We start from the raw sequence: 19,043 nt of genomic DNA on the forward strand, positions 1-19,043 counted from the left end.
GGAAGAAGCCACCTCGTCTAAGAAAATCAAGGGAATTTTCGGAAAAAGAGGGGCACGCGACAAAGGAAAGAATTTCACAAACTTTTAATAATGAGATTTTCAATGATGTTAAGTGGTTAGATTTGAAGATTCTTAGCTACATTTATTCCATTCTTCAGTTCGTCACCAACTTTAGCTCCAAGTTCTGATTGAGTCCTCCAAATACAACATGACACCACTTTTGTAGTACAAAAGCTCATTATTTTCTTCGATATGATACACAAGATGAATCTGTTAATGTACCCTGGAGCAATATTTTCTTCAGCTTCCGAGTTTTGTCTTGCTCTTTATTTTCCACCAAATCAGAACAAGAGAAAATCCCATCAAATACATAAGTGGAGACTGCAAGTAAAAGTATCAACTTATATTACCATAAAATAAATCTGTTAAACAGCTCAACCTAGACTAAATAATCATTCAAAATGCTTAAAAGCCCTTCTATTTTCTTGACCACAACAAAAACTTTTTCCGACACTACAAAGCATTCATCTATGTTGCTATGATTATAATGTGATGAGTGATGACATTTAAATCATACATCACTCCTCTTTTTTCATATACAAGCAAATTTATGTGTATTGGGTCCAACTCCTGGAGGCTCAACCCCAAGATAAGGGAAAATTCCGTGGGCTCAAGCCTCGAAGACCGTTTACATGTATTTACATATTATTCACAGAAGAAATCTTTACGTCGAAAGTGAGATTCAAAACCACGTCCTTGTAGAGCGTGGTATGAGCTAATAATTGCCAACTGGACAAACCTTCATTGACTATACATCGTTATTCTATTTTCTAATTGACAAAAAAAAAACTCTACAATTCAAGCAGACACTTGTAACCAGAAAAAATCATGCAGATACTAGTCTACACACACACATACATGACCATAATATTATACATAGATAGGGGAACTTACAGAAATTGTAGAAGGCATTCCAACAACTGAATCTTCAACGAATTTATTAGCAAGAGTCAGGGCAAGGAGGCTAATTAGCATTTCTGCAGCCGGGACAAATGACTAATTTAACACAGTAACATATGCTACTACAAACATCTGATGGATAAAAATGGAAAAAAGTTGTACCTGTCGCAGAGGAAATTGTTCTCTGTAGTGGATTCACATCAGGATAATCCCGAAAGACGAATCCAGCAACAATATAAACAGCTACAAAATATGACAAATGAAAAGCAACATCAAGCAAAAATATGACAAATGAAAAGCAACAGCAAGCAAAAAGATAGCAAAATCATCCAATGTTAAGAGCAAGTGGTGCTCCAGCAGAGAGAGCTGCTACCAATACAGATAGTTAAGGCAAAAACGGTCAAATATCTTACAAGTATGAGGAAAGAAGCTGTGAAAAAAAATTATCTATGAAAGGCAGCACCTTTTAAGAAAACACTAATTGTTAACGAATCTATCTGAGAAATATAGTATTACGGATTTAGTAGACCAAATATAATAGGAAAGAACACAACATGTGTAATGCTAAACACCATTCCTTTTACATCTATAGGCAGTTTCTTCCAACAACATTAATAAGAGCGACGTGACAAAAATCGCAGCAATAGTAAAAAATGATGTGTCACAACTATGCTTAACGGTGCCATTTGTGGGTCAGATAGAAAAGCAGCATATCTGCACTCCACTAACACAAGTCAGCAATACAATTCCTGCACCTAAGAGACACTGAAAGAGGTAAGGAGATTCAGGTTCAAATCCTATAAACTAAGATAACTACTAATATTTGCATATCGAAAAAAGGGACCATCCTCGCCTATTGCAGTTGGTATACCAAATACATTTACTGAAATTATGCAGAGAAGATATCCAAGAGGCTTCATCACAAACTGACCAACATAAGCAGTCACAAGTTCTACTGGCCTGTTAAATGCCTCAATGAAGTTCTCTTTGCTTGAATTAACTTCAACTGCAAACATCAAAAATCTTAGTGCAGGAGCATAGTATCTGCAAGTAAATCATAGATGTTTACGGACACTTTTTCTATTAGAGAAAATAACGACGATGTTATGAAACGATATTGTGCATTCATAAAAGAGATAGACACGACAGAGTTGGTGGGAATGAACAAGTGGATATGGATTTTTTATTGGGTCCCCTGATCAACATAAATTATTAACAAGAGCCAAGACAAGGAGGCTACTCTGCATTCTTGCAGTTGGAGAAAATAAGTTACTTACGTAACACATGCCACTGTAGGCACTTGATTGATGATAATGGAGAAAACTTGTACCTGTCTAAAAGAAAATTGTTTGTTGCAGTCGCCGAAGACAGATCCACTTAGCATATAACCAGCTATAAAAGATGACAAATGACAGGCAACAATAGAGACACTCCAAGGGGAGATTTAATACACTCAACATTAAGAGCAAGTGGTGCTCCAGCACAGATAGCTGCCACCAACACTGACAGTAGAGGCAAAAATGGTCGAAAAGCGTTACAAAGATGAGGAAAGAAGCTGTAAAAAAAAATAAAAAAATTTGTGAGAAAACAAGATCTTTCTTGGAGAGCACTTCTCTTATTTTTTGAATTCATAGCTTGGTCTTTCACTTCCATTGAGGATCCACCTCCTCTGTTTGGTTTCTCTCTTTCTGTGGGGAATAGCAAACAATGGGTAAAAGGTAATAAATGCTTGAACTCCTAAACTATGCTAAATGAAAACTTATGATTGCCCAAGACTCCTTCAAAAAGATCATACATGGACAGAAAAAACAAAATTGTGAACAACGAGGGCATCTTATGATTCCAACGAAGTGCATTTACAACAAGCAAGTCAGATTGATTCAATAATTATTCCTCGTGATTTCTGAGTAGCCAAACAGTTAAAACTTAAAATAAACACTATATATCAGATGGCAGAAAGCCATGCAATTTCTATATTGCATAAAATCATCAACAACTAAAAAAATTAAGATTCAAAAGGTGCTGAATTAGCCAATAGGTGAGATGTGCGCTTTATTAAAACAGCAAGGACATATAATATGATTGAGGCACTTAAGAATAGTACTACTACTACTTTTATAGCCAAAGGCACTTAGCATCTTCATTTGTAACAAACAAACAAACAAAGCCAAGGGCTAGATTTAATGTATGCAGGGATAAATGTTTTACCTAGTGAGAATAAAACTTGACTGCATTACAGTTTTAATCGCAGAACAAAGTGATTGCAGAAATTGAAAAAGCTCTGATATTATTATCAAAAGCTGTGTTAAATAAAGCTCTTGCCGGATTTCATAAAATTCTAAGCAGCAATAAAAACTTAAAAACTAGTAGTACAAATACGCTAATACAATTAATTATCTGTAAAAATAAATCATAACCATTCTCATTTCTCACCTGTTGGTAGACCAAAAATAGTTACTGCAATGATATAAAACAGATATCCAAGAAGATGCTTCACAACAAAGTGGCCAAAATAACCGGTAGCAATTTCTGCCGGCCTATTAAATGCCTCAAGGATGTCATTTTCACTTGAATTTACCCCAACGTCAAACAAAAAAATCACTAATGCGGGTGCAAATTCCATAGCTCAGTGGATGTTAGTTTCTTCCTCTTTATTACATTTGAATTTTGTGGACCTTTTTGTTTGGATTTCTATGTTTGTAGAGATTGAAAATTGGTACTATGCTGCTTTCACTTGGATGTGACAGAAGAAATAGTGCTTGTATTTATCTGTAGTTCGGTTGTATTACCGGAATTCGATTATGTCATTTGTTTTTATGAAATTAGTGTGTCAATTTAATTGAACATGTGACAGCTCTAAGATGCTATGCTTGCCTGTCTCCTTAGTTTGGATAGTGAATGGTGTTTTTCACCTCAGTTTGATTTTCCGGTTGCACTGCAGAGCATATGAAGTCAATGATTCCATTAAATTTACGTTAGCTCATATATGGACTTGGTCCTTGTGTTGTGGTTGATGTCACTTCTTGATTACAAAATGACAAATTAAATTATAATTAAACACTAGATTATCAATTATAAAAAATAATGAAAATTTCATGATGTAATATTGTATTCCGATCTAGCACTAGGTTTAATTTATCAGGAAGATTGAATGCAGAAGTAACTCCACAAAATAGAAGCATCTATGAAGCGCGGACACTCCTTAGATAAGGCGTGTCCCAGTGTCGGACACATGTCACGTCCGACATCGACACGACACTGACACTTATTATTACACTGAATTATGTGATTTTCTCAATTATTTAATAATGTATGTGGTTCATATTATGAACCAGATACATCATTAAATGAATGAATCTAAAAAGTGAATTTTGCTTATATTTTGAAATGGAGGGAGTACTTTTCTCTCTTTTAGCATTTCGGGAAGAGAAATGATATTTGTACAACCACTTTTTCACAACTTTTTGACAACTTTCCCTCTGATACTCACATTATCCTCTTATTCTCCCTCTTCCTTTTTCTCTCTCCATTGTTTTTGACCAATGAAAAGAGAGAAAAAATAAGTTGTCACAAAAATTGTCTCATATGGTTGTTCAAATAACACTACTCTTTCGAAAAATTGAGTCTGTTCATCGTATTTGCGTGTCAATTCCTTGATTCTGCTACCTTTTGTTTGGGGTGGGTCAGGATTTATTGTAATTTAGTTGTATAATGATTGTGAAATTGACCACTATCATGTCAAATATTGATATTCTTTTCATCAATTGAATACTCCCTCCGGTCCTATTTACAAGAGAAAGTTGACTTTTTAGATACATTGAATAATGTATGTATCTAGTCAAGAATCTAAATCAAATACATAAATTATGTAATGTATCTAAAAAGTAACTCGTCTCTTGTAAATAGGATCGGAGGGAGTATTAATAAAATTACTTTGTTATCAAATTCTTTGATATTCTTTTCACATTTCTTTTGATCAACAAAATAGAGTAGTAATAAGCAATGAAGCCCCAAATACCTGACACGATACCGATACAGTGATACGAAAAATTTTGCAAAATTCTCAATACGATAGACTAGGATAAATTTAAAATATTAAATTTAAAATTAAATATATAAATGCACACTATATAAACATTATTAAAGTTGATGATAAATTAACATTTAAATTACTCAAAATGCGCAAACAAGTGAACTACATATCTTAAGTTAAGTATTATCATAAAAAGACATCATTAGTACTATCTCAAAAAATCATCATCATTACTACCCAAAAAAGACAGTTTAGCTATCCATAAAGAACATCATAGTCCAACTCATCGAATGAAGTGGATTAATTATTATTATTCTTTTAAAATGAAGTGGGTTAATTAAAATCTAAAAAAAATAAAATAATATTGCCTACATATCGAATGAAGTATCGGTTTATTTAGCCGTATCGGGGATATAAGTTAGCCGTATTCGACACGCATCGATAATTTATTTAATTTTTAAATAAATTTAATTACCTGATACTTCTCTAATACACGTATTGGGACGTATCGGTATCGGATACGTGTCGGATATAATTCTTCACCATTTTTGGAGTATCGGAGCTTCAGAGGTAATAAGTAATACTACTGTCTGTAATACCAATAAGTAATACTAAAAAGTCTGTTATCAAAACATAGTACCAGTATTATTCAAAATTTAGTATCAATAGTAATAATTGTCAATGAAATTGGCACCTAATTACAAATATCAATGAAACTGTTTTCTAAACAATCTCTAATCCTGTTACATCATTGTTATTCAAAATGCAAGTTAAGTGATGTATGTGATGAACTAATATATTTTAAAACCCTCCCAATCATATGCATCATTTGCTTGTAAATATGAAGGTGTAGAAGGAGTGGAATTCAAATTTGATCCAACACCTCTTTGATAATCATACTGCTGCAATAATTCTGCAGATTCTGTTATTTCCATCAGTGCATGGCAGGCAGATATGGAAGGTGGAGAAGAATGGGAACTATACCGTGCGGTGCTAAGTGCTTATAACTCCTCAAAGAATTTGTCTGAGAGATGAGGAGTTATTGTTCTCCTTTATGTGCTTTTTGTGAATAATTGGGTGGATATGCTGATCCCTTGTAACGAAAAAATTTCATGCAGATACTTGTAACGAAAAAATTTCATGCAGATACTAGTCTACACACGCACACACACATGATCATCAAATGATTTATAAGCAGTCACAAGTTCTGCTGGCTTTTAAATGCCTCAATGATGTCCTCTTCACTTGAATTAAGTCCAACTATAAACATACAAAATACTAGTGCAGGAGCATAGTATCTGCAAGTAAATCACATATGTGTCCTGTTCAAGTGCTAAAAAAATGGAATTGATGATAAAATTAACAACTTTTTATCAACAAATTCGTCCAGAAAATCAATAGACCTGCTGGTAAACCACATAAAAGAATGTGGGAAGACTCGCACTAGCAGTGTGCTAGCAAGTACTACATAAGGTAGAAGTGAATTTGCTTGCCTTAGAATCTGATTATAGAAACAAAATAACCAAAGAAGAAAGATTTGTGATAACTTTGTTTTCCGATTTCAGTGCAACAGTATAGAAACTCCAAGGGGAGATTTAATAGACTCCACATTAAGAGCGAGTGGCACTCCAGCACAGATCTCTGCCACCAACGCTGACGGAGGAAGCAAAAATGATCGAAAAGCGTTATAAATACAAGAAAAGAGGCTGTGAAAAAACAAATTGTGTGAGAAAACAAGACCTTCAATGGAAACAGTAGCACTGAACTATTGAACAAGAGGCTGCTAAAATGTTTGCAGTTGAAGAGAACCATAATCAGAGGAGTGATAGGGATGCAGTGGTTATGGATATGGAAGATTCTAAAAAGAATGTGGTAGAAGTACAAGTTCCAGTTCTATCGTCAGAATTGGAAGACATGCATGATTTGCTTTTGAGTATTGCTAATGAGCCTTTACGTTCTAATCCTCCTTCCCCTACAAATGATCGAGTTTAGCAACCTACATTTGAGTTGTAGCTACGAGCTCCTGTACTCTGCGAAACCAACAACAAAAGCAAGTAGGCATAAAATGATCGAGTGTTATTTGTAGATAGAAAGCGTGGAAAAAAGAAATGGTTGTATACACACAATAAGAGTACTACGTGGAAAGTGTGTGAACTGAAATGAATATTGGTGAATTTAGAAGAAACATTGGTCGAACATGGCACATAAATTGGATGTGATCAAACATAAAAGAGTGAAAGACGTGAGCAACTAACATTATGCATCTGATTCACTCTGCCTCAAATTGAATGCATGTTTTGAAGCAGAGTTTATATTCAACTTGACCAGCTAGATAGAGTGAGGAACTACGGTGCATTAACTGGGATTATAGATTCCATTGTTGACCAATTATTGTTATTTTGTTTGTTTTCCTCATTGATAAAAACAATGGAAATTGTTTGCTGCAGTCGCTTCACATCAGGAGAATCGCAGAAGACAGATCCACTTAGCATATAACCAGCTATAAATAAAAGATGACAAATGAAAAGCATAATGGTGCCATTTGTGGGGGTTTAGTAGCATAATTTGAAAGCTGAGCTCCATTAACACAAGGCATCAATACAATCTCTGCGCCTGATTTATTTTACATCCAAGAATTACAAAGCATATCCCACTAGCTATCTCTAATAAAATTATTTTGACAAAATTATGTGCATTCTGTTAGAAAACAATTAAACTATCTATACTCGGTCAATGCAACACAAAAACTTAGGGATCGTTGTTTTTTTTCTTCCACTATTATACCTTTTATTACATTTCAACACAATTAATCATTTTTTTTTTAAATTAAACACAAACTAAAAAAAAAGATTAAATATGTTTTTAGTCCCTATAAATATGTCAACTTTTCGTTCTAGTCCCTCTAAAATTTTCCTTCAAATTTTAGTCCCTCTCAAATTTTCAATCTTCACTTTTGGTCGCTCTTTTAAAGTAAACTCATTCGTTGAATTCATATTTTTTAATAAAAGTTTTCAGAAAAATTCATAATATTATAAGAATCACTCCAAAAAAATTAGAATTTTTTAACAAAACATAAATTTAATATGAATTTTTATATTTTTTACGGTTAAAAATTCATATTTAATTTGTGTTTTTTAAAAAGTTCTATTTTTTTTTAGCAAATTTTTTTAGAATATTTTACACATTTCGGCACAATTTCATTAAAAAAATACAAAAATTAAATTAAAAATAGGAACTAAAAGTAATGATTGAAAATTTTATAGGAACTAAAAGTTGAAGGAAAATTTTAGAGGGACTAAAGCGAAAAATTGACATATTTATAAGGACCAAAAACATATTTAACGCAAAAAATTAAATGAAATTAAAAAACTCTGAAAAAACGGCGTCATTTAGCACTAACATATTTTCTCTGTCTGTCTTCAAACTTGAAACTTGAACGGTGGAAGCTTAAACCCTGATTTTGAAGATTGCACGTTGTGGCGGCGAATCCATGAAGAAATCCAATCAAAACCAAATGAACCCTAATTGGGTTCAACTCAAACAAGTATTCCCTCTATTCTTCTTCTTCTCTTTCATCTATACACACATATTCTTATCTTTATTGCTGTTTAACCTTTTGCAGAAGCTGAATCTTAATGGCCCAAAAGCTTCAAGGAACTTCAATGATGATGACGCGCCAAATTCAATATTGGGTAATATAATATTTCATTTTTTCTTCTTCTGGGTGTTGCTTGTTTTGTGTTTAAGAATCATGCAACTTCCATTGTATTGTAGTTTGAGTTTTTTTTTTTTTGGAAAAATGTTTTTTTTTGACAGGGAAACGTAAAGGGAGGATTGATGATGATGATTCTGATGATTGTGAGATTAACCCTCTTGCTCCTGTGAATGACGATGCAAGGTGAATATAGTGATGTTTATATTTGGTGTATACTGAATTATGCGTTTTCTTATGTATTTTTTTCTTGTTTATTTGATGCGGGAAATTGATTGCATTTACATTTTGATATTAAGTGCAGCATAGATGAAAATGTTGTTTTGAATGTGTGGTAAGACTAGACAAGACATGACTAGAAATGACATGATTAGAGAGGGAGGGAGGGAGGGAGTTGAGGTAAATTCGTCTTAGGTGGGTTGAACATGTAGAGAAAAGACGTAAATTTTGCGTTAAGAAGAGTATATCAGACAGAGGGTGGTCAAATCACTAGAGGGAGAGGAAGACCTAGAGTAGCTATAAGAGAAAGTATTAAAATATCTCGTGATTAATGAGTTGGTTAAATATTATATAGTACAATATTATGGCGTCTTTCTTAGCTAGTATTTTATTTTTTTTCTTCCTCTCTTTGTATTGTATTCGTCTCATTTTATCTAGCCGTATTGTGTTATTATGGAGCTTTCTAATCTGTTTTAGAGTTCATCGTACTTTAACATATTAACCATTTGGCAGTGTGACAGATGCAGTGGCCATGGATTGTGAAATGGTTGGGGTTGGTCAAGGAAACAAAAGTGCCCTTGGAAGAGTAACGCTGGTAATTATCTGTGCCGTTTCATCTTGTTATTGTCTTTTGAGATTCTTGTTTCTCATAGTATTGTCAAATAGTGGTGATAGCATTATAACATATCTGATTTTGATGAATTCTATATGAAACTGTGGTGCTATCATAGTTTCACTATTAGTATTAGGGCAATAGCACTTGATATTCCAATATCTGCTAACTGATGTAGTGGCAATAGCGGCTGCTATTCCAGTTTCTGGTAGCTAATGTTGCGGCCAAAGCGGATAAAAGGAGAGAATTTTAGGGCTTTTTAAATTAAAAAACTGAAGAATCTGCATGTTTGTAAAACATGACTTATTTATTTATTTATTTATTTTAAAAAAAACTGGAGAGTTGCGAGTCTTTTTCATATATTTATCGTAATATGTAAACCTTTCAATATGTAAGTTATGCTCTGCCTCCATTCCCTTTTTTTATTTGTATCCAGTGTACCTTTTTTTTTCTTCATATATATTATTGTCTCATTTCAACTGTTAGGCGGCCTCCACTATTTTCCCTCAACGCTACATCCTATTTAACGTAGTAGATTTTTGAAAAGTGATATATGTACAACCATTTTGAGACAACTTTCTCTCATACTTTCATTTTGTTCTTACTCTTTCTCTCTTCCTTTTTTTCTCTATTGTTTTTGACCAATCAAAAGAGAGAAAAATAAGGCTGTCTCAAAAGTTGTCACAAAATGGTTGTAGAAATATCACTACTCTAGATTTTTGCCGCTCGGCTATTGATAGCACTATATAAGAACAAATATTTGTTTGACAGAACATGACTACCATAATATTAAGAACCCGTTTCTTGTACTTTATTACCTTGAATAAACATATTGTTTAAGTGCTAGAGTCAGATGAGCATTATTTGGCCCTACATTACTTGGATATGTTTAAGGTACAACTAATATTGTACCTTAAAACATATCCAAGTAATGTAGAGCCCATTGTTGAAAACATTATACTTTATAATAATAATAAGATAAATTTTTTTGCTACATCAACAGTAGGTTCTCTCGGTATATATAAATATATAAATCTTGTATATATGTGAAGTCAAATTCAATCTGGACTCTGGGAAGAATTCTTACTGAAGAGATTCAAGTGGTCCTGAATCCTGATTTTTGAGTAGTACAACCAAAATACTAAATAAGTTATTATTAATTCCTGAATTTCTTCAACATTAACGTAAATAAATCATCATTATTTTCATTTCATCTCCCATTGCCTTGTTCAGTCATATTTTTAACATTAGTTCAGTTGATGGCAGGTAAACAAGTGGGGCAATGTTATTTATGACGAGTTTGTACGGCCAATGGAGCGGGTTGTTGATTTCCGTACTAAAATTAGCGGCATAAGACCTCGAGATCTGAGAAAAGGTTCACATAATATTCCTTTGTCTACATTCTAAATTTTCAAATTATAGTTGAATTGAAAGCATTCAACATAAAATTTCAACAGATATGAGGTAGTTTGACATCTAATGTTTAAGTTGAGAAATATTATTTTGGAGTGAAATATTCTGACTTTCAATCCTAGTAGAAATATGAAATTTCATTGCATCTGGAAGTTAGTAACCTTCTCATATTTTGTTTTTACTAACAATAATAACTACAAAAGCATCGCCTTGAAAGAAGTTGTAATAGCTTAATACCACTATGAGGAACAATATTTTTCCTAATCATTTACATTAATACATTATGATTCACACACTGATAAGCAATTTTATCTTTCATCTGCAGCAAAGGATTTTTGTACTGCTCAGAAGAAGGTGGCAGAGTTGATCCACGGAAGGATCCTTGTAGGTCATGCCCTGTCCAATGATCTCAAGGTCCATTTTTTAGTCGTTTTTCTCTCTTTTCCAAGATTTACATGAATATTTTTTCTGTTATCAGTCTGTAATCTATGAACCTATCACTGTACTTTTACAGGCATTGTTATTAAGTCATCCTAAAAAGGATATACGAGATACCTCCGAGTACCCGCCGTTTCTAAGGTACTGTCAAAATTGTCCTACTGTTTTGCTCTGTACTTTTTTATGCCAAATGTTCCTGTAATATGTTTTGATAAACACACTGTTGGGTTTAACCAGATCAACTGGTAGAGTAGCATTACGGCATCTTGCTTCGGAACATCTTGGTGCTAAGATTCAAACAGGAGAGCATTGCCCGGTTAGTTTATCTAGCTTTTTGCGTATCCCTCCCATCCTCTTATATTATGTGGTCTCTGGACAAGTATAATATAACCATTAGAGCCTGTTTAAATTGGCTTATTTGAGTTTATCTATTGGGTAAGTACTTGTGTGACTATTTAAGAGAAGTTATGGAAGCAACTTATTTATGACATGTCCATAAGCTCTCCATGATATCTTATGAAAACAACTTATAGTTATAGCTTATATAAAAAGAATTTGATTTGATTTTATCTTTTTGTTAGAAAAGTAGCTTATACATAAGCGCTTATATGGTAAGTCTTTGTTCTATAAGCATTTAATTAAGTTGTTTATCCAAACAAGGTCCTATTATCGTAGTATGTTGGATAAATGGCAATTGTTTATCGAGGATAATATTTTCACTAGCTTTAAGAAACTGAAGTTGCCATTTTGGTTTTTTATTTTCCTTAATCTCCCAGAACTTGCACGTTGCTAGTGTTGGGCTTGCAAGACAGCTGAATCCATAGATCTAACAAATAAAAGTTGTTTCAGATAGACGATGCCCGCGCTGCTATGATGCTTTACCAAAAAAATAGAAAAGAATGGGAGAAAAGCATAAAAGGTAACTTTCGGAAGCAAAAGAAACGGAAGAAGAATAAAGATGCAAAAGAATGAAGATATGCTTTTTATGCCAACCATGCTGGAATTGCATCATAGCATTGGCTGCCTTGTATTCAAAAACATTATTGTCAGGGACTCTCTCCTTCAATGGTTATTGTATTGCTTAAATTGAATTAGAACTCAAGTTACAAAGGGGAAAAAATAGTTTTTGAGTTACTATAAGATCAGTTTTGTATTTGCAGGGTATCTCACTGTTATTCTGTTTTGTACTTTCTCTCTAAAATTGGCAGGAAAACCCTGTTAAAGTAGGCAGATAGTGATGGATTCAATTATAATATGGATTTAACTCAGAAAAATGCGATTTAGTTAAAATGATTGATTACAAAATGAACAGTTGTGTGACTATATGCATGTATACATATAAAAAATTATAAAATTAGTTACATTTAAATCATTTATTTTTTTACTAGATGGTCATAATTCTATTTTCTCCCTAATGTTAGGAGGTTGAGCTAGATAAACCATAAGTGTACCATGCTATGAAAAGCCAATAAGTGAAGTAATTATGTTTTGCAAAACCTTAACAAGAGCTTGACCAAAGTAAAGCTTATTTTCATGCAAATTCCTATTGGTTCTACGAACTGAGAGGAATATTTTTAGACGGTAAACGAGTTCATATATCAACTTATTTGAAGATAGTACTTTACTAGGCGTCTTTAGATATAAGATTATGGCCACTATTTTTGGTCACGTTAAACACCAATATAAACTAACAACATCACTGAGAAAGATCAGCAGCATGTAATTAGTATTCCATGTTAGTAATTTTTCTGTTTTAGTTTAGATTTTTTTTTCCTTTTCAAGATAAGTCTATACTGAAGATGAATGTGAAAGTTCACTATGAAATGTACAGAAAATCATTTCAGACTATTCTACTTTTTTTTTTTCCTTGTGAGAAATGCCCTTAAAAAAATAAATTACGAATTCTGTGTTGATATTTTTCTGTTAATAGAAAGTTTAAATGAGTTGAATTTCAAACATCCATTAGAATTAGAGAAGTTCCAATGTCCAAACACTACTTACGTATCAATCATCAAACAGATCCTCATAATCACAAAAGTTAAACCACGATTTTACAAATGAATCAATTTTTTATCGACCAGAAAACTTTAATGTTGATATAGGATATGTAACCCTTTTTTCAAGCCACCGCAGCACTCAGGTCTTTCTTTCTGCGTTCCAAAACAGAGACACGTTCCCTCTTTTTCTCACACTCTTCTCTCTCACTCACATTACTTTACATGCACACTCCTCAAATTCAACACTCCAACCAAACACCTTCACCTCAAGATGCGAATTCCGATCAATAACCGACTCAGAACCCTCATCACCCATTCTCCCTCCAAATTCCGCCATGTTTCTACCTGTAGAGCTGTTCTTCTTCCCTCTTTTGGTGGACCCCAAAACCTCGAAATCCACCCCAATGTCGAAGTCCCTCCTCTCAAACCCAACGAAGTCCTCGTTCACTCTCGTGCAGTTTCCATCAACCCTCTAGACACCCGGGTCAGTTTCTTCCATTTTTGCTTAATGGGCCATCCCAATTTTTCATATTTCCAATCAAATGTTTCATTCCTGCATAGTGGCTCATTCCCAATTTTTCATTTTTACTATCAAATTTTCTTGCATATGCTAATTTTCCTTTTTCGCTATGAAAGTTTCATTTTTTGCCTAATGGGTCATTCTAAATTTTTCATTTTTCTATGGAAATTTCATTTTTGCATAATGGGCTATGCTAATTTTTCATTTTTTGCTATAAAAGTTTCATTCTTGAATAATGGGTTGTGTCAATATTGATGAAATTTTTTCTAACAATGTGTTTTGTTTTTGGTTGCAGATGCGTGTTGGTTATGGGCGTTCAGTTTTTGAGCGGCTTCTGCCGATTATTTTGGGCCGGGATGTAAGTGGGGAGGTGGCGGCGGTTGGTGCTTCGGTGAAGTCGGTGACTGTGGGGCAACAGGTTTTTGGGGCTTTGCATCCAACTGCTGTTAGGGGGACTTATACTGATTATGCAATTCTTTCTGAAGAAGAAGTTACTTCAAAACCAGATTCACTTTCTCATGTGGTATGTGTTCTCGTGTTGTTTTTAATTTTATACATTGTTATTATTAATAGTGATTTTAGGAAAAAGAAATGTTTAAATTGACATGCAATGAGTAATAGTTTTGTTATGTAAGTTGAACTTAATATTTATAATTTTGTTGAGCAGTTAGTGAAGACTTAGTTTGGATGAGATTCCTAGCTTATTGAAGTTTCTTAAGAAAAATATGTTTATAGTTCCTCACTTATAGAAAGTTCGTATGAGGTTGTAGTTGTTTATAGAGAAGTTAAATGATAGATTGCTCTTGTCACAATTTGAGATGCAAAAGCTAATTTTGGCTTATACCATAATTTGTTGTTTGAAAAACCTCTAATTACTGTAACTGTGAAGATCAGGTTTCACTCCCCTTCGAGCAATAGTGTTAAATACATATTTGGTCTTGTTCACTTCCTTAACCAAGAAATACCCATCCGTCAAAGAATTATAAATGACAACATCTCGTTTTGCACTTTGTTTTATCATAACAGTCAAAACACTTTTAGCTCCTGCCTTCCTTACATAAATCATCAACTATTAAATGCTTCTTAAGAAGTTTTTGACAAGTGCAAGGTTCTTTAAACATCTGGGTTGACGTTTTTCAACATCTGAGTGATATTATAAATATTGCAAGATTCTTTTGATATTTCTTTTTTCATAAGTGCTTCTTAAGAAGTTTATCCGAACTAAGCTTGATATAAATTGAGTTGAAATCTATAGAGTTGGATGTTTAGAGTTCTCTTGATTATGTTTTGATGCCCTCAAAGGTTTTTAAATTTTATTTGTATCTTTCTCTAAAGTATGTTATTGTACTGCATTTGTGCTTACTATTGGCTTTAGGTATGCATAGCCCTGTTGTAACTGAATCTATATTTTAGTTTGTTCGGGCTTCTATCACAGAGCAGTTATAATAGAATTTGGTTACCGTTGTGACCAACAGCTCTACAAGTACTTGTATTCACACCTGAAGACTACGCATGATAATAACTAACATTCAATCCTTTTTCTTTCCTTCTCACTTTGTATTATTTTATCGCCTTTAATATGTTATCAAGTATCTTAGGCTTTGTTTGCGAGTTTGGAGGGGAGGGCTTTGAGGGTGGGAAATATAGGGGGGAAATGGAGAAATCTTTCACATTTTTTGAAAATGTATTTTTTTAGAGAATGATAATTTTATATTTATGATTGATATATTTTTAATTTTAAGAATATTATAATGTCATGGATTAAATTTGACGAATTCATATAAACCCCCCAAAAAACCCCCTCCAATACAATTTGAGTTTCCTAAAACAAGGGGGATTTTGTATTATGAAGAAAAATGAACCCACAAAGCCCTCTGCCCCCAATGTCCTCTATTTATTCCACTTGATCCTTCATTTTTTACAAAGCCCTCCCCTCCCTTCCCCTCCAAACTCGCAATCAAAGCCTTAGGAAGGTTTGTGATTTCATGCACTGTCATTGAAAAACATTAGGTCTGTTTCTGTTTTGATCCCCAAGAGCATTTCCCTTTTAACCTTCTTTTGTATTAAGTTATGCTGAAGTGAGGGGGTTCTGAAAGTTGAAGTGTGGAGCTTACTTATACCAACATTTAGATGGAAAATTGTCCGTTAAGATAATGATGAAATATATTCCACTACCATCTACCTACATCATCTCCCGTATTCCTTTCATATCCATTCCCCATATTCCTTTCATATTTATGCCCTATATTCCTTTCAAGAGATCAGTAGTTAGTGTGAGTAACAACAATGAATTGATCAAAATCTACTCCCTACACTACACTTTGGTCATGTCACGAAAGTGAAGCGCTGGTCTTAGAGGAACCACGTCTCTTTCTCTCATTCCTATTTTTCTTACCTATTGTATATATTACCTTCATGTGCAGTTACCTTGGGGGTTTGGTAGTTTGAAGTCTGAGAGAATGAAATTCTCATTGGTCAAAGAAAAAGAACCAATGATTGGTAAACAAGTCGGAATATGTTGGATTACAGAGCTGTAATGCTGTAGTTTTGTGCGCTGAGAAAGAGCTGGTTGTTATGTTTCCTGGAGTAAAATGATTTTGATTTATGTGTGATCTAGAATTTCCTTCAACTGCTGATTGTCCAATTTGTGATTATTTCTTATTCAATCCTTTAACTCTTAAAAACAACAATCTTTGTCTAGTTATGCCCAATTCATTGGTTTCGCCATCACTCTCAATAATTACTTGTTACAATATTGTTTGTGCTTTCTAATTGAACACTTGACCATCAGTTTTCCCCCTTTATTTACTTTGGGTCATTGAAGGCATGTTTTTCTTGATTTTTATCTTGTAGGAAGCAAGTGCCATTCCTTTTGCTGCACTGACAGCTTGGCGTGCTCTAAATGGTACTGCTAGAATAACTGAGGGGTATGTTTATAATGCTGAGATATGATTTCCATCCGTGGAAATAATTTTTTTCTCTTGCATGTCATCATTTTACATTTAGAGTTTTCATTTTCACCCATAACTTTTAGTCCATGTCAAACAGGCAAAGGATATTAGTAGTGGGAGGCGGAGGTGCTGTAGGGTTTTCTGCTATTCAACTTGCGGTGGCTGCTGGCTGCTCTGTCACAACTACCTGTGGAAGCCAAAGCGTTGAACGAATGTTAGCAGCCGGTGCTGAGCAAGCTGTTGATTATCTTTCTGAGGTTGTTCTGAATTTTCTTTTGTATTATATTTCCAAACATTTGTTTAGGTATTACAATAATCACAGACATTGTTATTATATTTTGTTTTATGAAATAAAATGTACAATTTCTTTTTGTGACATGTTAGGCTGCTTGCCATCTGAATATCTGATTCACTCTTCCAAAACACCATAGTTGACTCCATTGGTATTTCAATTCAATAGCACGCAGTAAAAGAAAACACTTGAACTAACTAAACCACACTAGTAACTAATTTAACTGATTCTAAAACCAATATAACCAATTATAAACTGAATGTTACGATATATGATCATAATACTAAGATAGTTTGATCTTTAAGCTGATGTTTTCTTCATGGAAGTGCATCTTGCATTAGACCTCTATGACTTACTTCATTCTTGATTGGCAGAATTATGAATTGACTATAAAGGGAAAGTTTGATGCTGTTTTGGACACAATTGGTGTGCCAGATACAGAACGTATGGGCATTAGTTTTCTGAGAAGAGGTGGACATTATATGACACTTCAGGTAGAATATTTAGGTTTATTGCTTTTTTTTTGTTTTCACCATACTTGTTAGGTCGGTTTTTTTGAGTTTTTTTAGTAAGCTACATCTGTGCTTTAATCTATCTTTTTCTCTTATTTTGAAGGGTGAAGCAGCATCCTTGGCTGATAGGCTTGGTCTGACTCTTGGTCTTCCCGCCGCTACAGCTTTTTTATTGAGAAAACAGATTCAATACCGACTCTCTAACGGAATAGGTAAAAGTTCTCAGTCTGCTGTGCTTTCTTTTTCTGTTTAGAAATGTGAAGCCTAATCCTAAAAAATCCTTGTGATGCAGAATACTCATGGGTATTCATGAGGTCTGACATAGAAGGCCTAATTGAGATTCGAAAACTATGTGAAGCAGGGAAGATGAAGATACCTGTGGATAAAACGTTTCCCATAACACAAGTAAAAGAAGCTCATGAGGCAAAAGACAAGAGAATCATTCAAGGTAAAGTGGTGCTAGAATTTGATTGAAGGCCTCAAGCTCATAATAGGGAGTTGCTAGTCTAGATTTTTCAGCCTATTTTGGGTCTCCTCTTCAATGGATTGTTCCACAATTAATTGAGAAATAGACAGTGTTTTTTTCTTCTGGGTTTTTACTGTATGATAGAAAGTGAAACTTTTTTTGTAAATTTAGATTCCTAATATCCAATAAAAAAACCTGTAAATTTGTTGAGAATTTTGTGTGATGCCTTGAGCTGTATACATCTGTTCTGTTTGTAGTCATGTCCACTTGTAAAAGGTGTGGGAATGACTTTATGCCTCAATAAATCCAATGTGTCAGTTGCACTTATTTTCTGTAGCCTAATCTTGTTCTCTTTACTTGTAACGTTGAAAGTGAATACGGTTCAATTATTAGCAGAAAGTTTGGAGATTGTATTACCCTATATATAGGTGCTAGAGAGTGAGAGGCAAGCATCATTTGTCATTCAAGTTCAAATAACCATATCTCATGAACATTGTCAGGAAACATTTGTTTGTTTGCTTTTATATAATTTGAACGGTTAGGAACAAGTTATTTCCATCTTTTTGTGATCAGTGATCACGCACGGTTCACACACAATCGACAAACTGGGATTTGGCTCCTCTAAACTAAGTGAATAATATCAAATTAATAAATCAAAGGTAGATATTGTAGGTAAGTCATAACAAATCTTAAGTTTTTAAAAATAACAATCCTTGATTTTCTTACTTTTGGAGGATCAAAATCCCAACAAATTGAGAAGTTCTTAAATGTCAAAATGAGTCAAAACGGCTTATTTCTATTGGAGTGTGTTAAAATGACTGACCCTAGCATTTCTCTTTATAGAAAAAAGTTTACTACATGAACACATGTGCGTGAACACACACACACACATTAAAGATTTGTATCAGTAATTTAGG

The 19,043-nt window shown here is 33.7% G+C and overlaps 2 protein-coding genes and 1 pseudogene across 2 annotated transcripts; 2 read left to right on the top strand and 1 right to left on the bottom strand.

Moving 5' to 3' along the window:
* LOC25487284 (probable sodium/metabolite cotransporter BASS6, chloroplastic) lies at nucleotides 1-6,909 on the bottom strand (annotated as a pseudogene).
* A 1,467-nt stretch (nucleotides 6,910-8,376) lies between these two features.
* On the top strand, nucleotides 8,377-12,678 carry LOC25487285 (RNA exonuclease 4). The gene is made up of 9 exons (XM_024776814.2): nucleotides 8,377-8,537; nucleotides 8,616-8,685; nucleotides 8,810-8,891; nucleotides 9,438-9,519; nucleotides 10,804-10,912; nucleotides 11,276-11,364; nucleotides 11,465-11,529; nucleotides 11,626-11,704; nucleotides 12,238-12,678. The coding sequence occupies exons 1-9, from the start codon at nucleotides 8,484-8,486 to the stop codon at nucleotides 12,358-12,360; spliced, it is 753 nt and encodes a 250-aa protein (XP_024632582.1). The 5' UTR covers nucleotides 8,377-8,483; the 3' UTR covers nucleotides 12,361-12,678.
* An 817-nt stretch (nucleotides 12,679-13,495) lies between these two features.
* LOC25487286 (reticulon-4-interacting protein 1, mitochondrial) lies at nucleotides 13,496-18,462 on the top strand. The gene is made up of 7 exons (XM_013609175.3): nucleotides 13,496-13,869; nucleotides 14,201-14,428; nucleotides 16,759-16,832; nucleotides 16,954-17,113; nucleotides 17,523-17,642; nucleotides 17,764-17,872; nucleotides 17,953-18,462. Exons 1-7 carry the CDS (start codon nucleotides 13,657-13,659, stop codon nucleotides 18,132-18,134), a joined length of 1,086 nt encoding a protein of 361 aa, XP_013464629.1. The 5' UTR covers nucleotides 13,496-13,656; the 3' UTR covers nucleotides 18,135-18,462.
* The last annotated feature ends 581 nt before the right edge of the window (nucleotides 18,463-19,043 follow it).

Source organism: Medicago truncatula, chromosome 2, assembly GCF_003473485.1.
Source record: "Medicago truncatula cultivar Jemalong A17 chromosome 2, MtrunA17r5.0-ANR, whole genome shotgun sequence".
NCBI lineage: Eukaryota > Viridiplantae > Streptophyta > Magnoliopsida > Fabales > Fabaceae > Medicago > Medicago truncatula.

Coding starts and splice junctions, on each gene's coding strand:
- LOC25487285 (XM_024776814.2), top strand. CDS start 8,484: ATGAAGAAATCCAATCAAAACCAAATGAACCCTAATTGGGTTCAACTC. Junction 8,538..8,615: donor ATTGGGTTCAACTCAAACAA/GTATTCCCTCTA, acceptor AACCTTTTGCAG/AAGCTGAATCTTAATGGCCC. Junction 11,530..11,625: donor GAGTACCCGCCGTTTCTAAG/GTACTGTCAAAA, acceptor GGGTTTAACCAG/ATCAACTGGTAGAGTAGCAT.
- LOC25487286 (XM_013609175.3), top strand. CDS start 13,657: ATGCGAATTCCGATCAATAACCGACTCAGAACCCTCATCACCCATTCT. Junction 13,870..14,200: donor TCAACCCTCTAGACACCCGG/GTCAGTTTCTTC, acceptor TTTTGGTTGCAG/ATGCGTGTTGGTTATGGGCG. Junction 14,429..16,758: donor CAGATTCACTTTCTCATGTG/GTATGTGTTCTC, acceptor TTTATCTTGTAG/GAAGCAAGTGCCATTCCTTT.